At 43.2% G+C, this 21,315-nt stretch overlaps 1 protein-coding gene across 1 annotated transcript in view; it reads right to left on the reverse strand.

Annotated features, from left to right (window-relative positions):
* The window catches only part of GRM7 (glutamate metabotropic receptor 7), a 272,407-nt gene that overhangs the window by 21,462 nt on the left and 229,630 nt on the right, over window positions 1-21,315 (reverse strand). Inside the window, exon 9 of the mRNA XM_075183745.1 lies at window positions 10,539-10,785. Coding sequence (XP_075039846.1) covers window positions 10,539-10,785 — 247 coding nt within the window. The remainder of the gene's footprint in view (window positions 1-10,538; window positions 10,786-21,315) is intronic.

Here is a 21,315-nt window from a genome sequence, read left to right on the forward strand (position 1 = left end):
CACTAATGGACCCTCACATCTACTCTACTCCCACCAATACTACCCACACTAATGGACCCTCACATATACCCTACTCCAACCAATACTACCCACACTAATGGACCCTCACATCTACTCTACTCCCACCAATACTACTCACACTAATGGACCCTCACATATACCCTACTCCCACCAATACTATCCACACTAATGGACCCTCACATCTACTCTACTCCCACCAATACTACTCACACTAATGGACCCTCACATATACCCTACTCCCACCAATACTATCCACACTAATGGACCCTCACATCTACCCTACTCCCACCAATACTACCCACACTAATGGACCCTCACATCTACTCTACTCCCACCAATACTACCCACACTAATGGACCCTCACATCTACTCTACTCCCACCAATACTACCCACACTAATGGACCCTCACATATACCCTACTCCCACCAATACTACCCACACTAATGGACCCTCACATCTACTCTACTCCCACCAATACTACCCACACTAATGGACCCTCACATCTACTCTACTCCCACCAATACTACCCACACTAATGGACCCTCACATATACCCTACTCCAACCAATACTACCCACACTAATGGACCCTCACATCTACTCTACTCCCACCAATACTACTCACACTAATGGACCCTCACATATACCCTACTCCCACCAATACTATCCACACTAATGGACCCTCACATCTACTCTACTCCAACCAATTCTACCTGCACTAATACACCCTCACAACTGTCCCTATCTCCAGTCTGAGCCACATCTGCTCCTCTTGTTTCAGCTGTGCCCTCTTCCCCTTAGAATGTAAGCTCTCTATTGAGCAGGTTCCTCCATACCCTTTGTTTTCATGTCTGTATTTATTTTGTCTACCTTGTATGTCCCTATGTTATGTATGTCCAGTTTTCTTCACTGTTCAGCACTGCGGCGCCTTAAAAATCAGCGATGATAATATAATAACAATGAAAGTACCTGATACATAAGTACATTAATGGCGTTCTTTTGCTAGCTCCTAACTAAACCGTGGAACAAGGGAGAAGCATAAATCACCTTATCCCCCCCCCCCTTGTTATTTCTTCTTCTCTCTCACCTTCATCTCTCTGCTATCACCGTATCTCTTCCCTTTAATATCAAATGTTTGTTCACGTCTGAAAAGTGCTTCAATGAATTCATTACATTTGCATAACAAAATTAAAACTGTGTATGGACCCTCACGCTTATGTTAATGTTAGATTGCTTTTGTGTTCTCCACAATGGAAATTGTCAAACTAAAATAATAACGCCACCATGTTACAATATATGTAAATGTGATTGTCACAGCATATTGTAATTGGTATTACAGTACCTTAAACATATTTGTATCTCAACACAAGATTAAGAGGTACAAAATACTTCCAAATATCACAGCGGATGTCAGAAATGTGTTATGAAATGAAGAAGTGACAGCACGACGGGGTTTCTCCATTTTCCCTCTATATGTAGAAGCCTCCTCCCGTCTAGCACTTCCGTGGGCAAAACTGGGGCACACTCAGGATAATAAATTGTAACTTGATCATAAACCTCCCTGATTTGCCAAGCTGTAGAGAAGAGAACTTTGGGTCCTTCAATGAGGACGAGGTAAACTCTTCAATTTAGTGTGACTGGAATGAGGAAGTGAATCCTGCATACTATTGGACAGGAGGCATGGCCAATCAGGTGCCATCTTAACGTCACACCTCCCATTCTCATTGACTGAATCTCTAAAATGTCTCAGCTCTTCTTGCATTTGAAACCCAATCTCTGTGAAGTCAAACACCACGGCCTTAATATCTCCTACCAAGAAATGGTGAAGCTACCAGGAGTAGCAATGAACCACTAGATAGAGGAATGGGGGGGCTAAATAAGGGGGTTCAGTTGTTTTGTGGCAAAACATCAGAACACATTATTATCCTCCTTTGGGGGACTCTACTTTAAGCCACAATTCACCCAGGAACGGTCAGATCTAAAAAGCCAACACAGAGTCACTCAGCCCAGAGCCCTCTATATTATATTATTATATCTTACAATGACTGACAGCTGTTATATTCTTCATAATAGGAGTTTGCCTACTTTTAAATCAAAGAAGAAATAATTGGTAAGTGCAACTTTGTGACTTTTATACATCTAATTTATATATACACTATACGTTTTGATATCAGGACTAGAGGCTCAATAAGTATTGATCTTCCTCCTATGCACGGCTCCTCATTAGTCCGCTTGTTTGGAGAGATTGCAGCTGCGGACGTACAACAGCATCAATGTCACCTTGTCCCTGTATGTGTGAGGACCTGTCACTTGCAGGTCACCAGTAATCAGGACCCAACACTGTCTGACCTCTCACGGACCCTCTTTCCAAATCTCCCAACTCCTCCTCTTCTTTGCAGACAGGTTTTCCATCACGCGCGGGGCATAGTCATGGAAACCACACATTTTTTATTTACAGCCAGACATAGCGGGCGCTGATCACAGAAACACACACATCACTTATTAATATTTCTGCTGTCTTAGTTTTATTTATTTATTTCATGTTTGCATTTGATCCGCTCGGTGCCGACAGCGCTCTCAGTAATCTGTTGGTGGAAAACCTCTGACTGTGATTAGCTTTTTATCATATGCATGTGCATATACAGGGGCATTGCAGAGTCAGTCTCCCCAACACCTTGTCCAACGAGTGTACCATCCATATCGGAAGGCTGCTCAATAAGTTTCACTAGAGAGCAAGACAGACAACACCATGATCCATTACACAACATTGTGATCCGTTACAGGACAGAACACAGCATTATGATCTGTAAAATGATGGAGCACAGGACCACACCGAGTAGAGAACAAAAACAGGACCATGATCAATTGGAGGATAAGACACAACACCACGATCAACTAGAGAGCAAAGGACAGACGATAAGACACTGTACAATGCTTTACTAGAGGACAAGACGCAACACCAAGCTCTACTAGATGACAAGATGAGATACCATGCTCTACTAGAGGACAAGACGTGACACCATGCTCTACTAGATGACAAGATGAGACACCATGCTCTACTAGAGGACAAGATGTGACACCATGCTCTACTAGAGGACAAGATGAGACACCATGCTCTACTAAAGGACAAGATGTGACACCATGCTCTACTAGAGGACAAGACGCAACACCATGCTCTACTAGATGACAAGACGGGACACCATGCTCTACTAGATGACAAGATGAGACACCATGCTCTATTAGAGGACAAGAGGTGACACCATGCTCTACTAGAGGACAAGATGTGACACCATGCTCTACTAGAGGACAAGACGCAACACCATGCTTTACTAGAGGACAAGATGTGACACCATGCTCTACTAAAGGACAAGGCGTGACACCATGCTTTACTAAAAGACAAGACGTGACACCATGCTCTACTAGAGGACAAGACACAACACCATGCTCTACTAGAGGACAAGACGTGACACCATGCTCTACTAGAGGACAAGACACAACACCATGCTCTACTAGAAGACAACACGCGACACCATGCTCTACTAGAGGACAAGACGTGACACCATGCTCTACTAGAGGACAAGACACAACACCATGCTCTAATGGAGGACAAGGCGTGACACCATGCTCTACTAGAGGACAAGACGTGACACCATGCTCTACTAGAGGACAAGATGTGACACCATGCTCTACTAGAGGACAAGACACAACACCATGCTCTACTAGAGGACAAGACACAACACCATGCTCTACTAGAGGACAAGACACAACACCATGCTCTACTAGAAGACAACACGCGACACCATGCTCTACTGGAGGACAAGACGCGACATTATACTGAAGCAGAGGATAAAACACAGCACTGTGCTCTACTAGAGGGAAGATACTACAATAGTCTCCACTGAAAGAAGTCAGATACACATAATCATATTAGACAAAACAGACAACTACATTCTCCATTAGAGGACAAGACACAACACCATGCTCTACTAGAAGACAACACGCGACACCATGCTCTACTAGAGGACAAGACACAACACCATGCTCTACTAGAGGACAAGACACAATACCATGCTCTACTAGAAGACAACACGCGACACCATGCTCTACTGGAGGACAAGAAGCCACATTATACTGAAGCAGAGGATAAAACACAGCACTGTGCTCTACTAGAGGGAAGATACTACAATAGTCTCCACTGAAAGAAGTCAGATACACATAATCATATTAGACAAAACAGACAACTACATTCTCCATTAGAGGACAAGACACAGGATTATAGTGAGCCAGTGGACACGTTGTAGTACAGCGCTCTACTAGTAGACAAGACACACTCGTGTCATACTTAAGACAGAAAAACAACATTCTCCGCTATACAGGACACAGAACAATGATCCACTAGAGGAAATGATACACACAGCATCTTGCTCCAGAAGGATACAAAGTAACCCACAAGATAAACAACCAGCAGGTTCAATTTCTTGAAATAAATGTACAATGTGTTTCATATATATATATATATATATATATATATATATGTAGGATGTAATTTTGCAAAGTATATATAAGTGCCTGAGTCAGCTCTTCTTTGAGCCCTGCCAATCCAGCCTGGAAATGGCATTTTATTAACTGATATATGATCAAGTCAACATCAGCCGTAAAGCCCCACTCAGCAGTTACCCTCTAATGAGCTCCTGCGATGTTAACCCAGCTGTGGGAGGAAGCCGCTGACCTCACAAGATGCCACTTCACTCCTCGCCATCCTTCGGGGACTGTCCGCTCACACTGTCATATGTCACAGGACATTGGGGAGTGTGACAGGTTCACAGACATGTCTTGTGCCCCCGTGGGAGGACGGCTCACTTTGCATTAAATCTTCATTAGATGAACAAGCAGACTTTGTGTCTACAGTTGGGATAATCTAATACGGTCCTAACCCCAGTTGTCTGGCTATGTACAGCCATCTGAACACAGACACGGGGGTCTAGGAAGGGTTTTTATACATAGTTATACAAATCACGTTGCATTTCGTGATGGTTTAGTGGAAGAAACATTGAAACAAGTTCATAGCAAATAGAAATCATATTTAATATATGATGTTCCACAAAGAATGGTGATGTCACATCTGTTTGCATTTCTCTGTAATGAAGCTGAAAAGTCTAGGGGGCAAATTCATCAAAGATTCACTTTGTGTAGCAGTTTTGAAACCCTTGCACGTTGCCGTCGATTTTGCCCTCCAAGTCGTTGTCCCATTTTTTTTTTATACTATCCAGAGTTTTGGAGGATGAAAGGTCAAATCGCCACGTTGGGGGTTGGCTTCAAAACCCTTAAATTGTATGTGGTTTATCCCCTATTAATTAAAATCAGGTGTCACTATTATTTATAGAAATCATAAAGGGGACACTATTAACTATTATAATCATAAAAGGGGCACAAGTTTTGTTCCCCCTGGTACCCAGTGGCCAGTTGTAACAGGAGGGGCCCACTGCTACTTTGTATTGGACCAAGCATCTCTTGGTGCAGTGGCCCAAACAAAGTAGAGGTCCTAGAAGACCGTGACTGATGCGAAGTAGCACTTACCCGTTACTGGGGGCAATGGGGGGGGGGGGGGGGTAGGGTTTATTCCACATTAAATATTTTTTTAATTTATTGTTTCTTGTAGCAACTGAGGGCAATTATAGCACATGCATTTTGAGCTATCCCGCCTCTCACGAGCAGTTAGCACTTTGTGTTTTATACATGCAAAAAATAATGATTTTGGTGGTAGGTTCTTTCTCAAACATTTGATAGTGTTTCCATCTTGCCTGATATCATTTGTATTGTCTGTGTCCTGTTTATAGACACTGGCCTGTCTGACTAGTCTAGTGTTGGCTGACCTGTGACACTCCAGGTGTTGTGAAACTACAAGTCCCAGCATGCTTTGCCAATATATACCAGCTTATTGCTGGAAGGGTATGCTGGGACTTGTAGTTTCACAACACCTGGACAAGTCTCTACTAGTGCCTCCTTCCATTGGTAACTTTATCTGCCTTTTTATGTCCATAAGTCATAATCCCTCTTTGCAAATTCTCCCAACCTTCCCATCCTGCCCTGGGATTCCACTCATCCTCCAATACAAATCAGCGATCCCCTGCAGACCATTACTGTGTGATATAAAAAAAAAATAACATAAAAATAAAGTTCTTATACAGACCTCATTGAATTGAACTATAAAATAAGATCAACGTAATGATTCTGGGGAAAATGGAACCGCTTTCAATAAGCAATTACCAGCTGAATTGGAGCGCTACCTTTTGAATCACTAAAAAAAATTGGCTCACCACCGACAAGAGTTCTTTGGAACAAACGCTGCAATCAGGCATCTGTCTGGAAGCAGCTTGGGTGGTCGCTGGATATTTGAATATTTAAATATTGGCTCAAGTCACAAAACAGTGGCTGCTTCCACTAAGTATGTTTAAATGACTCCATGTCAAAAAGGTTCACAGGAGAGTATCATGAGATCAGTTTCCTTCCAATTCTTCTACTGTTTCGCCCGCTGTTAAACCTACCGGCTCCAGATTCCTAAAACCTGCAGGATTTGGAGCCATTTAATTTAGCAGCACCACTGTTTTCTGCAGCCCTGTCTGTACATAAGATGTTAGTGCAGAGACTACTAATGAGCTGGTGCCTTTATGAACCATTTACCTCTCGGCTTCTAGCCTGCACCCAGCTAACAGACAGCAATTTTCCGGATACTTACGTCTCTGTAAGCTGTACCCTTTTATCGACTTTAGATGTCACTGTGTTCCACAAGCTGTAAACCAGAGGACACAGCACCTAAGACTCCACAGGAAACATGAAAGGCAGTACAGTGGTTTTATCCTTGTTAAGAGGAGGTATCAACACTCAGGAGAACGTTATTAAAGCCATCAGCTGCCGAGTTTGATGAGAATTTCACTCCCAAAGGAGGAAGAGCTTCGGCAGAGAGAGCAGAAAATGGGAACAAAACGGCCTATTTAAAAACTAGGACAGATAACGATGGAATCAGAACTGAAATGACCTCACACCTTCTATTTATAGTGGTGGGATCTTGCGTTAACACTTTACTGTCTCCGTGTTTTCTAATTGTACCAAGGCGGCTGTTCGCCTCTATTGATCCGACCCCGTCCAGCTTGCTGCTCTTGTATAGCTTTCAGATGTCGTTATGTAATTTACTCATGCTGTCTGAGCAATTTGTATCATATCAAGAATCTGCACAGCATCGAGGAGCTCTGTATCTATAGACAACCACAATCCTGTGTGCACAGGTCGGCCCCCCGGCCTAAGCAATGTCAAGCACTCGTCTTTCCTACAGTACGCCGGTCACGCTCCAGCCTGCCTCCCCCACTGTGCTTTTCATGTCCTGCGAAACGTGTTGTGTGTACGGCAAGTGTATCACGCAGCGAGGGGCTGAATGCTGCTAGGGTACAAGAGCTGGCTGAATAACAGGCAGAAATTGAAACTTGATATAGATCAATCCACCCATCAATTTGTCTCTTGTGTTATAAAACTGGTGAAATAACCCTTCTTTATGTTGGTAGAAATACGTTTATAAAGTGTGTACAGGATACAAGGGAAGAAAATGAAAGGTAATGAATGATCCAATTACAAAGCTTTAATAACGTGGAGACAGTGTGGAGTTATTCCGCGTTTCCTGGAAATGTATGGGTCTATTTATTAATACACTGTGGGAATAATAATAGCAGGAAGGTATAGTGAAAGACGGCTGCAATATACTATGCCGGAGACTCTTACAAAGACCCTCTTCCTCCACAAAGATTTTTGGCTATTCACCGGCAGCCTACGCCGCTGGCGAATGGAGGAAGTGCTGTGCGCATAGCGCTATCACTGGATAGGCTGGAGCCGGAGAGGTTCCAGCTGGATCCCATTGTAATATACAAGTAACTCCATCCTGAGAGGGCGTCACTGTGCTGCGATAAGCTCTGTTGATGGGGTTAAGGCAGAGAAATCTCTGATTTAACCCTTTCTTAAATGGCAAAAAGTGGTCAGAGAGCCTTTTGCCAGCGTTTTTTTAACCGGCATTTTGGCTCTTCACCCCTTATAAATAGATCCCTTAGAAATAGATTAAAAAGCTAAATAAATATTTCCCCAAATTCCTATAAAGCCACTCGTTTTTAGAGTGATAAAAAAAGCATGACAGATGAAAGGAAAGTCAACAAGATAATCAAAAATATTGGCGCACAATTTGTGTCATCACTGATCCTACCACTCTAGCGGGACTATATCACAGCCCCGTCCTCTTTACAAGAGGAGAGGCGGGATTTGAGAGGGTAGTCTACTCTCCCAGGACTCTGCAAGGATTTCCTGAAGCTTGTGAGTCTCCCGGCTGTTCCAGGAGAGTAGACAACATAGGCAAACCGAGGGGGTTTCCTAGTGCCTGGAAACCCCCCTCCAAGCCTGGGGCACTGTATAATTGAGGTGGCTGGACCCTGCTCTCACTTCACACAGTTCTGCTTGAAAAGGGAGAGCTGCGTGCACCTAACAGTAGTGCACGCAGCATTGCCCATGTATATTATAGGGATAGGAAGAGTTGGAGAGCAGCCAAGCACTGTCCAATATTATAGCCTCGCCCCCATGCATGCTGGTCACGCCCACTGGTGGCGTGGTGTGGAAACCCCCCTCTACAAATCCTGCGTTTGCCCCTGGACAATAGTGATAACATCACACCAAAGTCCTGGCTAGCAGCACTTTGGGACCACCACTAATTATAAACATCAACTTCTTTTTTCTTTTATCTTTTTTGCAGCTTTATGTATGCATTTGATTAATGCATTTGAGCGTGAGGGAACTTTGAGATCTTCTATATTATAGATGTCACTATTGCACATTTAAATGTATATATTACATTGATCTGCAATATCTAAATATGTGCTTTCTCCACCCCCTGAATCTCATTGATTTTGCTGATGGGCACAATGTGAGGCCTAGCCGGTATTTAGCTAGGAATGTCCTGATTTATTCAGCTCCTCCATCAGAACATGCTAAGTATCACCTCCCCCGCATGCATTGCCTTGTTGATGCACAGCTGAGCATAATTTGAGATGCAGGTCTCCATTTCCCACTTTATCTCAGTGTAGAAGTACAAATATATTATACTCTATATGGCTTCTCTTATCAATTTTACTCTGTAATAGGTTCCACTCCAGACTACTGTACCCACTGGGGGTCAGTTAGAGAGCGCTGTACTGCAAACCCGGCGGGGATGGAATCTGTAGATTTTCACGCACATTGCGCTTGTGTTTACACTGTCGTTCTGAATGCACTCTATATTTTATCAGAATGAAGGGCAGGGGGTGTCTGGTTTGCGGGTTTCGTCACCACCAATCGATTTTTAATGACAAAATAACAAATTGTGACACTTATAATAAAAAACAGCACAACTGAACCTTCACTTTCCTGCGCGATGTCCTCGCTAAATGAAATATGAGCAGAATTTTTGAAAGCAAACATTACAGTAAATGTGATAGAAGGCGAGTAGACATGCAGTAGGTATTTCAGCTGACTTTTGGCATTTGCAAATCAAACCAATGAAAACAAACCTGTACTGACTGCACAAATGACCTGCACAGATGGACCATGAGTAGACGTATTTAAGCGCAGTGCGTTAGGTAAGTGAGACGGCTGGACTACTGTTCTTGTGCCTCACTAGTTTAGTAATAAATTTGCCTCCACTAAATATTGTTTGCTGAACGTTTACATTAACTTACATCATAGTGTGCTATAATTAAAAGTTTCCATGACGTGACTTCTCTTCTGCATTGATAAGTCCAAATGCTATGGGTGAGATTTATTGCTAGAAAAAAACCTCTTTATAGATGGCAAAACATATAACGCCATCTGGAGGCTTCACCTCAGTGAAGTTGTCTACTCAATAGCTATATGACGCACATGTCAATCATCCATAAGACGTATACCACATACAATTTGCAATTATTGATACAATATGTAATGCTTCCTTTGTAGGTTTCCATCTTATAAAATAATCTGGTTTGAGCCATATATGCAGATGAAGTAGACTTTATTGCATCAAATTGTGTATAAAGGGTAAGGACAGCTATTCTTAAACTAAAGTTTCTCCTACATATAGCTAATTGGGGGAGGGGCTTCCTGCTGGGCCCTTCTCTCTGTTACCTAAAGCTGAGAAACGCGTTGGTCTGGCAGACAAAGTAGTTCCACAGATTACAATATAGCTCTAGTTTAGCCATATGAACAGGCTGCTATACACTTACTTCCAGCTATGGACAAACCCTTTGAGTAACTGACCATTGCTATCTTGTGACCGATCTCTGAATGGGTTAGTTTGCTAAACAGTTTGTTATATTCAATTTGAACGCAAAAATATTCTGCGCCATTCAAAGCAATAAACTCTGTAAGTGTCCTTAGCGTATGAATTGCAGAGATCGGCTCTTAATAGAGAACAGTTGTCTGTCATGTACAAGCTTTACGGGGGAACGGGGGTCAAAGATGAAACTTAATACTCACTGTTTGGATTCACATTCTCGCAGAGCTCTGTCTTGGCTTCCCCATTGGGCCGGTCGCTGGGTTTGTGCGACAGACGCGATGACATCGTGGCCGCCGTCACCACCGCCTTGAAACTGCGTTTGCGTTTCTGCACGTTCAGCTCGGGGTGGAAGATGATGATATAAACCTTCGGCATATAGAGCATCCCCAGAGCCACCGAGGCACTAAGATTCATGGAGATAGTAAGGGTGGTGGTCTGGATGTACAGCTGGAAGACAAGGGGAGAGCTGGTTAGAAGCAAGTCCAGATATAACGTCAACACTGCAATCTGCAAAATAGTGATAGCTACTCCAGGGGAATAAAACACTGAAATGATAAAATCAATTTGCGATTTAAAGAAATATTTTAATACTATAACACAGCTAAGATGAAGTTATGCTGCAAGTTGATGCTCGGTATACATATGTTATTAGGACAGAAATCCATCACGGTGGCTCAGTGGTTAGCACTTCTGCCTCACAGCACTGGGGTCATGAGTTCAATTCCCGACCATGGCCTTATCTGTGTGGAGTTTGTATGTTCTCCCCGTGTTTGCGTGGGTTTCCTCTGGGTGCTCCGGTTTCCTCTCACACTCCAAAAACATACTAGTAGGTTAATTGGCTGCTATCAAAATTGGCCCTAGTCTCCCTCTCTCTCTGCCTGTCTGTCTGTGTGTGTATGTTAGGGAATTTAGACTGTAAGCTCCAATGGGACAGGGACTGATGTGAGTTCTCTGTACAGCGCTGAGGAATCAGTGGTGCTATATAAATAAATGGTGATGATGATGATGATGATCCATGGACTGTACATGGGCAGCATGGTGGCTTAATGGTTAACACTTCTGCCTCACAGCACTGGGGTCATGAGTTTGATTCCTGACCATAGCCTTATCTGTGTGGAGTTTGTATGTTCTCCCGGTGTTTGCGTGGGTTTCCTCCGGGTGCTCCAGTTTCCTCCCACACTCCAAAAACATACTAGTAGGTTAATTGGCTGCTATTAAATTTTGAAGTTAGACTGTAAGCTCCAATGGGGCAGAGACTGATGTGAGTGAGTTCTCTGTACATCGCTGCAGAATTAGTGGCGCTATATAAATAAATAGATGATGATGAAGACTGTCTGTGCCTTAAAAATATTGCAATAAGCGATGGGTTCACCTGTACCAGACTAGTCCAAATAATGTGTAAGATAATTATATAATTCAGCTATTCATCCAACTTATTTAATCCAAAGCCACTTAACACCAAGGGGAAATAGTTTGATAAATGGAAGTTTGCTCAGCCGGAGATGTGGGGTAACGACTTGCTAATGGCTTCTCACAGTTTGTTAACGTCATCTGCAGGGAATCAGTGTGAAATGGGAGCTTGGAGCCAAGGCCATCTCTCTACACACCTCTAACGTATAACAAGTACATAATTGTGTATAAGGATGAGTGCAGGCTCCCTGGAACACAGAAAGATAAACCATAACCCAGATAGAAATATTTTCCTTAAAGGACCCCACTTATAACCAGCATCTCGTTAGCAGTGCAGTGCGGTAGTCATTTAAAGGACTGGTTAAATGTTTAAAGCACAGTTGGGTGTTTTCGGGGTTCTTGCAAAGATACAAATGTATCCAATGCAGAAACGTGTGAAATGATAAGAGGCTTTGTCTCCTCTTCATGTATACTAGAGTTCTGGACGTCAGGCCATGTATCCATCCGCTGCTTAAGTTTTTATCATCAGAATTTGTCTGCTGGATAAAACTATTTATTGCACTTTTCAATTGCTGCGGTCCCAACGCACCCGCTGATCATCTCTTGAATTTGTACAGACCACTAGTCAACAAGCAGGACATGAACAACAAGAATTTTCTGCTGTTTGCCTCTGCGGAGAATGACCTGAAATCAATCATGTAATTAGGTGGGAGAGAAGCTGCGCTCACTTAGCAGTATGCCAGGACTTTGCCTGGAATGTGGAAGGAAAAAGATACGTTTTTGCAGATACAATTTAGTCTTACGGATCAATCTAATTGGAGTTGTTCTTGCCTGTACTCGCTCTCATAGAGCAGTGGAAGCTGATGCATGCTGGGAGATGTAGTTTAACAGCTGCAAAACTTCCAGTCCCTGAGGTCTTGGATTAGCACATTATCCAAATACATTTGTATAACGCTCTATACCAGTGCTGGACATCTGTTGACCTTGTCCATCTTGATAGTAAACTGGTGGTGTCTTCTCACCAAATTGACAGACAGTCATCGGTTACCCAACTATTTGGGCTACATGAGGATTTTCTGACAGTGGCCTAATCTCTTAATGTGATCTAATGCTTCTCTGCAAAGATAATGGGCCTGATTCATTAAGGAAAGTTAAGCATAAGTAAGCAAGTAAGGCAAAACCATGTTGCATTGGAGGGGGAGGTAAATATAAAATGTGAGAACAGATTTATAGTTGGGGTAGGGCATGTCCTAGATTAACTTTAAATGTCAGTGTAAAAATAAAGCTATCGAGTGTTTCTGCGCTACATGAAAAAAACAGACAGTATTTTTCTTATGTGCAAAATAATAAACTAATTTGCACCCCTTGTATTGTTACATGGTTTTGTCCAGAAAACTTAAGCAAGAAAACTTATACCCCATTCATACTGCATCAAAATCCTGGGTTTTTCCCGGGGCGAGCTCAAATGACCCGGGTCTTGGTGCAGTATGAATGATACAAGTCAAAAATCCCGGGTCTAAAAACCTGGGTCTTCAACCCGGGATTTATCGAGGGGTAATTCCCGGGTCGGACCCGGGTTGCCTGCACTATGAATGGTGCAACCCGGGTTTTTCATCCCGGGTTGCACAGAAAACAAGATGATTGGCTGTCTGCCTGTCTCTGGACGATTTAAAGCTGGAGAATACAAAGAATGTATATGAAAAGAAGGGCAGTTTACAGAAATTTTATTAATGGCTATTACATACATAAATATACCATTGGGTAGACATGATTGGAGATATATAGATACCATCACTATTGTACTTTTTTATATATATAAATCATGCTAATAGATAGAGTATATTTCCCTTTAAAGATTACTTGTCCTGATTAAAGTGCAGTGCTGTGTATTTATTTGGGTGTCTGATGTAGCTGATATCCCACATTACAGAGGTACAAAGTCTGGGAAATACTAGTTGTGTGAAAGGTAGCAAAGTTCAGGTTATTCTGCCAGGATTTAAACACTAGAGCAGCATCCAGTCTTCATTTTTCAGACAATGAAAACTGCTCTGGTGATGACTCCCACAAATTGCCAGGGCACAGACTTGTGCAGTATGAATGGGGTCAACCCGGGAAATTCCCGGGTCCGAGGTGCAGTATGAATGGTGTTTCTGAGCTTGGACGCTCTGAGCCCCGGCAAAAACCCGGCTTGAAAAACCCGGGATATTGCCGGGGCGGCAGTATGAAAGGGTATTACTCAACTTTTTGCTTAACTTTCCTTAGTGAATCAGGGCCAATGTGAGTCCAACTTTGTGTGTGTGAAACACCTGACAATATATCAAGTTTCCCACCCCCGGTTTATAAGGACATCGGACAATTACACCTTCCCAACATGAGCCGACCAACTGACGAGATCATAATACAATTCGCTCTTTGAAGGTGTGGGACACTGCATAAAGACAGATGTATTGACGGGTGTATGTACCCTGTGCCTCCTTGTGGCTTGCAGGTCACATACAGTCATTGATTAGACTGTCATAAAATATTATTTGTGTAGACTCTCTGTTGACGTCACTATGTTCCCCCCAAAACACTGAGCAAATACATGGCTAAAGAAAACATACACGGTTTAAGTGGAACAATTCAGGGGTAAATGTATCAAGCTGCGAGTTTACGTCGGGTTTGAAAGTGGAGATGTTGCCTACAGCAACCAATCAGATTCTAGCTATCATTTTGTAGAATTTACTAAATAAACGATAACTACAATCTGATTGGTTGTTATAGGCAACATCTCCATGTTCAAACATGACGGAAACTCGCAGCTTGATACATTTACCCCCGGGACTCTTGTGTTGATGAACATATGTGATACATAGGTTTGGTACGCCTCCAATATACACTTATTTGGTTTTGGGATTATCTTCCTGAAAATACCACACTATTAGGTGTCCTTCTAAACTGTCTGGAAAAATATATATATATTAAGAAAAATGAAACAAAATATTTGATGTTCTTCAAACAATTTGTACCGTTCATAGCCCTATAAGGCTATACAGACCTGTAGATTGTCTTTCCACATATACAGTAGCATGCAATATACCATTACACGTGTGCTACTGACCAAGTATTGCATTCAGTCATTGGTGGATTTGTACAAATTTGCTACAATTTTGAATTAGAATCAGTGACGGAACTATCACCATGAATGCAGCGGCTAGTTGAGGGAGTTCCGTAAAAACCGCCGTACTACCTGCAATGGCGAAAGGATGGGCTGAATCACTGTTCCCCCCCAGACTAGAATATTACATAAAAAAATACTCTTTAATTAGTGCCCCTGGGGGTTTCAACCACCAAAATAAATCCTTCTCCTCTCCCCACTTCACTTGTTGTCTCTTCTATATTAAGGTGCGGCTTAGTCTGCCTTGGTGTATCTCTCTCGCAGTGCATCAAGGCTAAACACCGCCGTCTCACATGCTACTGCAGTTAAATTAAATACAAGCTTTAAGCTCCTCTCAGCCTCTCGGTCCCCAAAGAATCATTGAAGATTGGTTTTATTTTTATGCTGCACTGACAATGTCTCTCCTCCTGGATTGACCAGATATTCCGATAAAGGGATATAAAATAAAAACCTCTCATTTCTCTCTTACTTTCTGAACTCGGCAGTAAAACAACACAAGATTGTGCTACTCTTTGGTACTTGGAATATAACCCCTCCCGTGCTGCAGAAAAGGAAAAGGAGTCTCCGTGGAATTGAACTAGATCCTTATGAACAAATCCACAACAAACCAGATTTCCCCCAGCGAGTCCAACATTTACAAAAGCGGTGCCCAACGTTATAAACAGAATTTCCTCCATTGCATGACGTTAAAAACATCGGTCGCCAACGCTGAGCGCAAAGTCAGTTTCGTTAATTATTGTCTACTCTTCCGGGAAGGTCCGGGAGACTCCAGAATTTCTCCCTGACTACCGGGAGAGCACTGCACATTCCCGTCATCCCGCCCACTTTAGTAGTGAAGTCGGTGGGAGGCGTTGCTTACTGGCGAGATTCGCAGCGAACCGTGTCATCCTGGCCACCAGCCCATTGCATTATGCTGTCAATCACGGCATTGAGCATTGGAGCAGGGTCACAATGGTGCGATTCGCCCCACTACACCCCCCACGATCTTTGGCACCAGGATCTTCTCTCCGGTATCTCTCATTACTAATTCATTACTAATTCATGAGAATGCATACCTCCAAATATTTAGAATCCTGAAAGAGAGACAAAATAACCCCCACCCCATTCCACCCAAACCCCACCCAAAAACAGGCAGGTTTTTTTCAACGCTCCACCCATTTCCCTATTAAGCCACACCCATTCTGAGGCCCACAAATCTGGATATCCAGCCAAAATCAGGTTAATTGGAGGGCGGGAGAATGTGTCCTATGGAGCCACAGGAACCAGCCTTACGGAAGGGACATTATCCTGCGCTCAGGAGCGGGCTGGGAGAGGGATGGCCGGGGGGCACACAGACGGCCGCATCGCATGAAACCAGGGGCGGATCTAGGCAACTGCTCTACCCGGGGCGATTTTAGGGGGGGGGGATTTAGGTCCCGCCCCCTTTCTAATATCTAAGGCTGCTGACGGCTGCACAGTATGTGCAGGTCCGTTGAGCATTGGCAGTGTGCTGTCCCGCTGCTCTGATTGTGTTTAAAACACAATCAGAGCAGCGGCCGTGTCATTGATGATCCCCTGTCATGTGAAAATTTGCTATATTGCACCCGGGGGGCGGCCGGCCCTAATAGCGGTCTGACCGAGCGGAGCGGGGGACCACTGCCCCCTGCCCCCCCCGAGCCAGCCCGCCCCTGCCTGCTCTAATGCCAGGAAAACTTCTAACTTTAGCGCTGTTATGTCAGTTGAAGACGATTAGGCGGTTCTCGCCGTCACAGATTTTTGGATTTAATTATGCACAAAATAGGGAATAATTGTGTTGTATCCACAGACAAGGGACGAAAAAACTGCTTGAATGATACAAAGGCTTTGGTGAAAAACATAGGCGTAGATTTATCAAAGCGGAGATGTTGCCTCTAGCAACCAATCAGACTCTAGCTTTCACATTCTAGCCTGTACTGGATAAATGAGAGCTAGGATCTGATTGGTTGCTATGGGCAACGCCTCCACTTTTCCCTTTTACATGGTGTGAGAAATCTACACCCAAAACATAAACCACAAAGAATAAGAAATGTAATTAGTAGAAAACAACAGATGAACGTTTTTCCGATGGTGAAAGTCCCTTAAAATAATTTGAACTGACAGATCTGCATCATATAGAAAATAGCTCCATTACCTCTCAGCGCACATCTCTCTCAGATGCACGACGTTAAAAATAGACGGCCATGAAAATCTGTACTAGGAATCGCAAACAATATGTGCAGTAATGTATAATTAATAAGTAATATAATGGTACATATGTTTGTGTCAGCCGGCTGTTAGGCTGCACAATGCATTTCAATTGTTCAACCAACTGGAGATGATCGCTTCACGTGTGTGTGTGTGTTCTGTACGTGTTTATTAACATAAACCCACACAGTGTACTACATGCACAGCACAGCAAGAACAACTGAGAGAAAATTGTGTTTGGAAAAGAAATACTCACCCAAAGAGCTTACCATCTAAATAGCCAAAGTGTACTGTGTGCGTTAATTAATTTTAAAAATGCAGGTGCGACAAATGATGGCTTTTATTGTTATCAGTTTTACAGCACAGTCCTATGACAGAGAGTATTTATCACTCACTACAGTCCCTGCCGCACTGGAGCTGCGGTGGAAATCCCATACAACAAAACCACACCAGCTAGGGTCCATTTTTGCCGGCAGCCAATTATTCTACCAGTGTGGTTTGGGAGGAAACCGCACACAACGCAGAGAGAGCATACAGATTACACACAGATAGGGCCCTGGTCTGGATCGAAATTGCAAAACCATTGAGGTTGCAATGCTAACCAGTGTGCCACATTTATCAGAGCTACTTCATGAATAAATGTTGCTCTGTCCCAACGCTGATCTCAGCACGTTGAGCGGGGACACTACAAGCGCTGTGTGCGGTCTCAGACTGTTATTTTTATCTGCTGTACGGTGCAAATTGTTCCCGCGGAGAATGAAGGTCGAGCAAATTAGTCCGAGAGCCCCTGGTCTATACAACAGGACAGCTATTCTCCAGGGCCGTAATCACATTAGTTGTGCGCCGTTTTCTCGCGCCTTTTATACAGACTAACCGCTTGTCAGGGCGAGCTTGCTGTAGACCCAGTCTCTCAGGTCAAGCGGTTGTAATTCCCAACTGTTAGATAAGAATAAGTGTACAACACGAGATCAGATGAGAGCAAAGGAAGAAATAAACTCACAGCTTCTGTGTACCGGTCAACCCGATAGACGTGATCAGGGAATTATATCAGAGACCTGGCGTCCTGCAGTGATGAACTATCAGATGCCCCATGTTATAAAGGTAGAATAGATTACAGAATTTTGACACCATAGAAAACTTTGATTGATAGTACAGCTTAATGCACCAACCACTGCAATGAATTCTGCTCCATCTGTGTATTTAGAGACTGACTGATTCATTAAGGAAGGGAAAGCAAAAAGAAATGAGTAACTTTGCACCTTGACAAAACCATGTTGCATTGGAGGGGGAGGTAAATTTAAAATGTGGGGGCAGATTTATAGTTGGGATAGGGCATGTCCTAGATCAACTTTACATTTCAGTGTACAAATAAAACTATCAAGTATTTGTGTGCTGCATGAAAAAACAGCCAGTATTTTTCTTATGTGCAAAATAATAAACTAATTTATACCCCTTGCATTGTAACATGGTTTGTCCTGGAGAAAACTTACTAAATTTTTTGCCTTACTTTCCATAATTAATTAGGCCCATTGTGTTTAACTAAATACATATTTTTTTGCTAGTCCCTTTGTGCTGTTACACAGTCTTCCATTAATCCTATACTCTGAACTGATTTTCACACATTAGGTGGGTGATTGCTATAACAGGTGACGTTTGTTTGCAGAGTTAGAGAAAATGTTACTGCATAGGGCATCCGCTGACATTCTGCTATAAATAGACTCCAAAGGGTCAGACGCTCGGGTGACCCTAATATTACAGCAGGACGAACTCAGTGCGTCCCCTGAGACTTAAATGTCTTCTACGTGAGACAAGACCTGGAAATAAAGGCAAATAAATCACAGCTCGGCTCACAGTGGCCAAACCTTCTGTCCCTACGTTCCAAGGCAGGGACTGCAATTCTAGATCAGTACAGTTCATTCAGACAGAGCTGCAGTAACATATTAGTCTTCTGTTTTTAAATAACTACAGAACCTAAAACACACAGTGATCGAAAAAGAGCATCTGGTGTCATTTACAGATATATTATGTAACATTTCCTAAACTCGACAGGGCTTAAAGTTCCAAAGGACAGATCAAGTCTTGTCTGGGGAAATCCCAATTTTTTGTGCAGATTTATTTTGTCACATCCACCATTGTCCTCCAGAGGCGCTTTATACCGGGGAACTCTAAATAATGAAAAATATGCAAATGTAAAATAGCGACACATGTAATAAAGACAGGAGAAAATGTAAATGAAGTGGGCGGTCCTAAGGTGGAAGGAGGTTGGACTTTAAAGTGACATTGTTACTCTTTCCATGTATACATTTTTTCAGGTCACCCTACAGACGCCCCCAAAAATAAGCGTATCCCGCTTTTACAGGGATTCTTCTAAAAACTCGGATGTGGGTGTACATCTTATGCGGTTGGAGGACAAATTGGCACATTAGCGCAAATAGAAACAGAAATCATACATGCCAAGTTTTCCTCGTTGGCTTCAGGGAGATCCTGGGGGAGGGGCTTGACAAATCGCATCCTTTTGGCCCCACCCCTAAACGATTGTCACAATTTTGGCCAATTACAGCAGGGGGCGGAGATAAGATGACACAATATTTGCATCATTAAGCCCCGCCCCCACCACTTACCTATTGCGGGGGCAAGAACCGGGAGGTTGCCCTGCTCTCCCGGGAGCCCAAGAGCTCTCCCAGAAATGCGGGAGTCTCCCGGACATTCCGGGTCAGTAGGCAACTATGCGTTAAAGAAAAGCAGCTAAAGAATCTCTAGAGACTGAAGTGTCTTTTACATTTCTGTCTCCATTACTGAAGTCATGTTGTCTTACCTGTCAGTCTTTGATTAAATCTTGGTCTCCATGAAAATGGAAACCTCCATAGACATCAATACATGGACATAGGACACAATTTCTGAACTGTGTCATCATGCCACAGATGGTGAAGCCGACCACGTCTTGTACTGGCTCAGCATCAGGGAGAATGCCAGACTCTTCAGGGAGTGAGGGAGATCACCCCTATTTCAGGGAGTGTTGGCAAGTATGAGGTAAATGCAGCGCTGAGGTGTGAACGAGTACTTAGTAGCGTTAGGAGGCAGCTCCCAGGTAACAATCACACATAGATTATCCTCCTGTGTGATCACCGTCTCTGTCCTATATATCACCATCCCAGCAGGACATATACAGACAGAGCTGTGTACAAACACGACTCCGAGCATCTGAATGGGAGAAGACATCACAGAGGACTCACAGGGAAATTACAGCATTGTTCTAACATCAGAAGGATAATGTGAGACGCTTTCTGCCAGATAGAGGGACTTGTAACATTCCGGGTGTTTCAGGAGAGTCATTAAGCTCGTTCCTTTTTCTGTACTTTTTACACAAAGGGAAAAAATATTTCTTGTACGGAAACCTATTGGAAAAAAAACCACTTCTGGATATTACCCACTCACCCCTTTCATTGTCAGTTTTAGGAACGCAGGCGGTAGGGGTAAATTTCCCATTAATGGACAGCGTCGGTTACCGCAGGAATAACGTTCCTAATTACTTTCAACGTCATGATGAATATGAGATTGTTTCTGTTCCCCATCACTTTTATCCTAAAGCAGAATAAATTCACCTTTAGTTTCCCAGCTCTCTTTATAAACTATAAATTCCCTGAAAAATGACATTCCAAATACAGCGCAGAATGATGGAGCAAAAGTGGAACTCGACGATCGATCTGAATCTTTGCACCTCTGCGCAGCGCGCTGTTCCGACGCAGGGTTCAACTTGCGCTAAATTTTGCCGCCACTTCACTCAACTCTAATATTTGACATAAACATTATAACCTGAATATTGGTGGTCTCAGAAAAGGTCAGGGCCCCGGGCAATTACCCTCACCCCTAACATGGTGCTGATGCTGCATGGCAGAGAATTCTGTATATTGTGATAGGCGAGAGATTGTATGAAATGTTAAAGGGTGCACTTATGGTACCTGTCTAAAAACTGTTCCATGTAGTCAATCTTCCTAATAATCCACATTCACATAAATAGTTATCTTCTGTTCCAGATTTCAGTGCAAAGTTTCATCCTTCAGCGCATGTATCTAATACAGATGAACCTGTTCTTTGCAAATACACAACCCCCTGTCTGTTCTGTACAAGAACCTACCAGTCCTCAGCCTGGTCCCTTTGAACACGGACTCAGGTCCCAATCACTGTCCAGGTGCCTTGCATGTACCGAC

Source organism: Mixophyes fleayi, chromosome 8 (genome assembly GCF_038048845.1).
Source record: "Mixophyes fleayi isolate aMixFle1 chromosome 8, aMixFle1.hap1, whole genome shotgun sequence".
NCBI lineage: Eukaryota > Metazoa > Chordata > Amphibia > Anura > Limnodynastidae > Mixophyes > Mixophyes fleayi.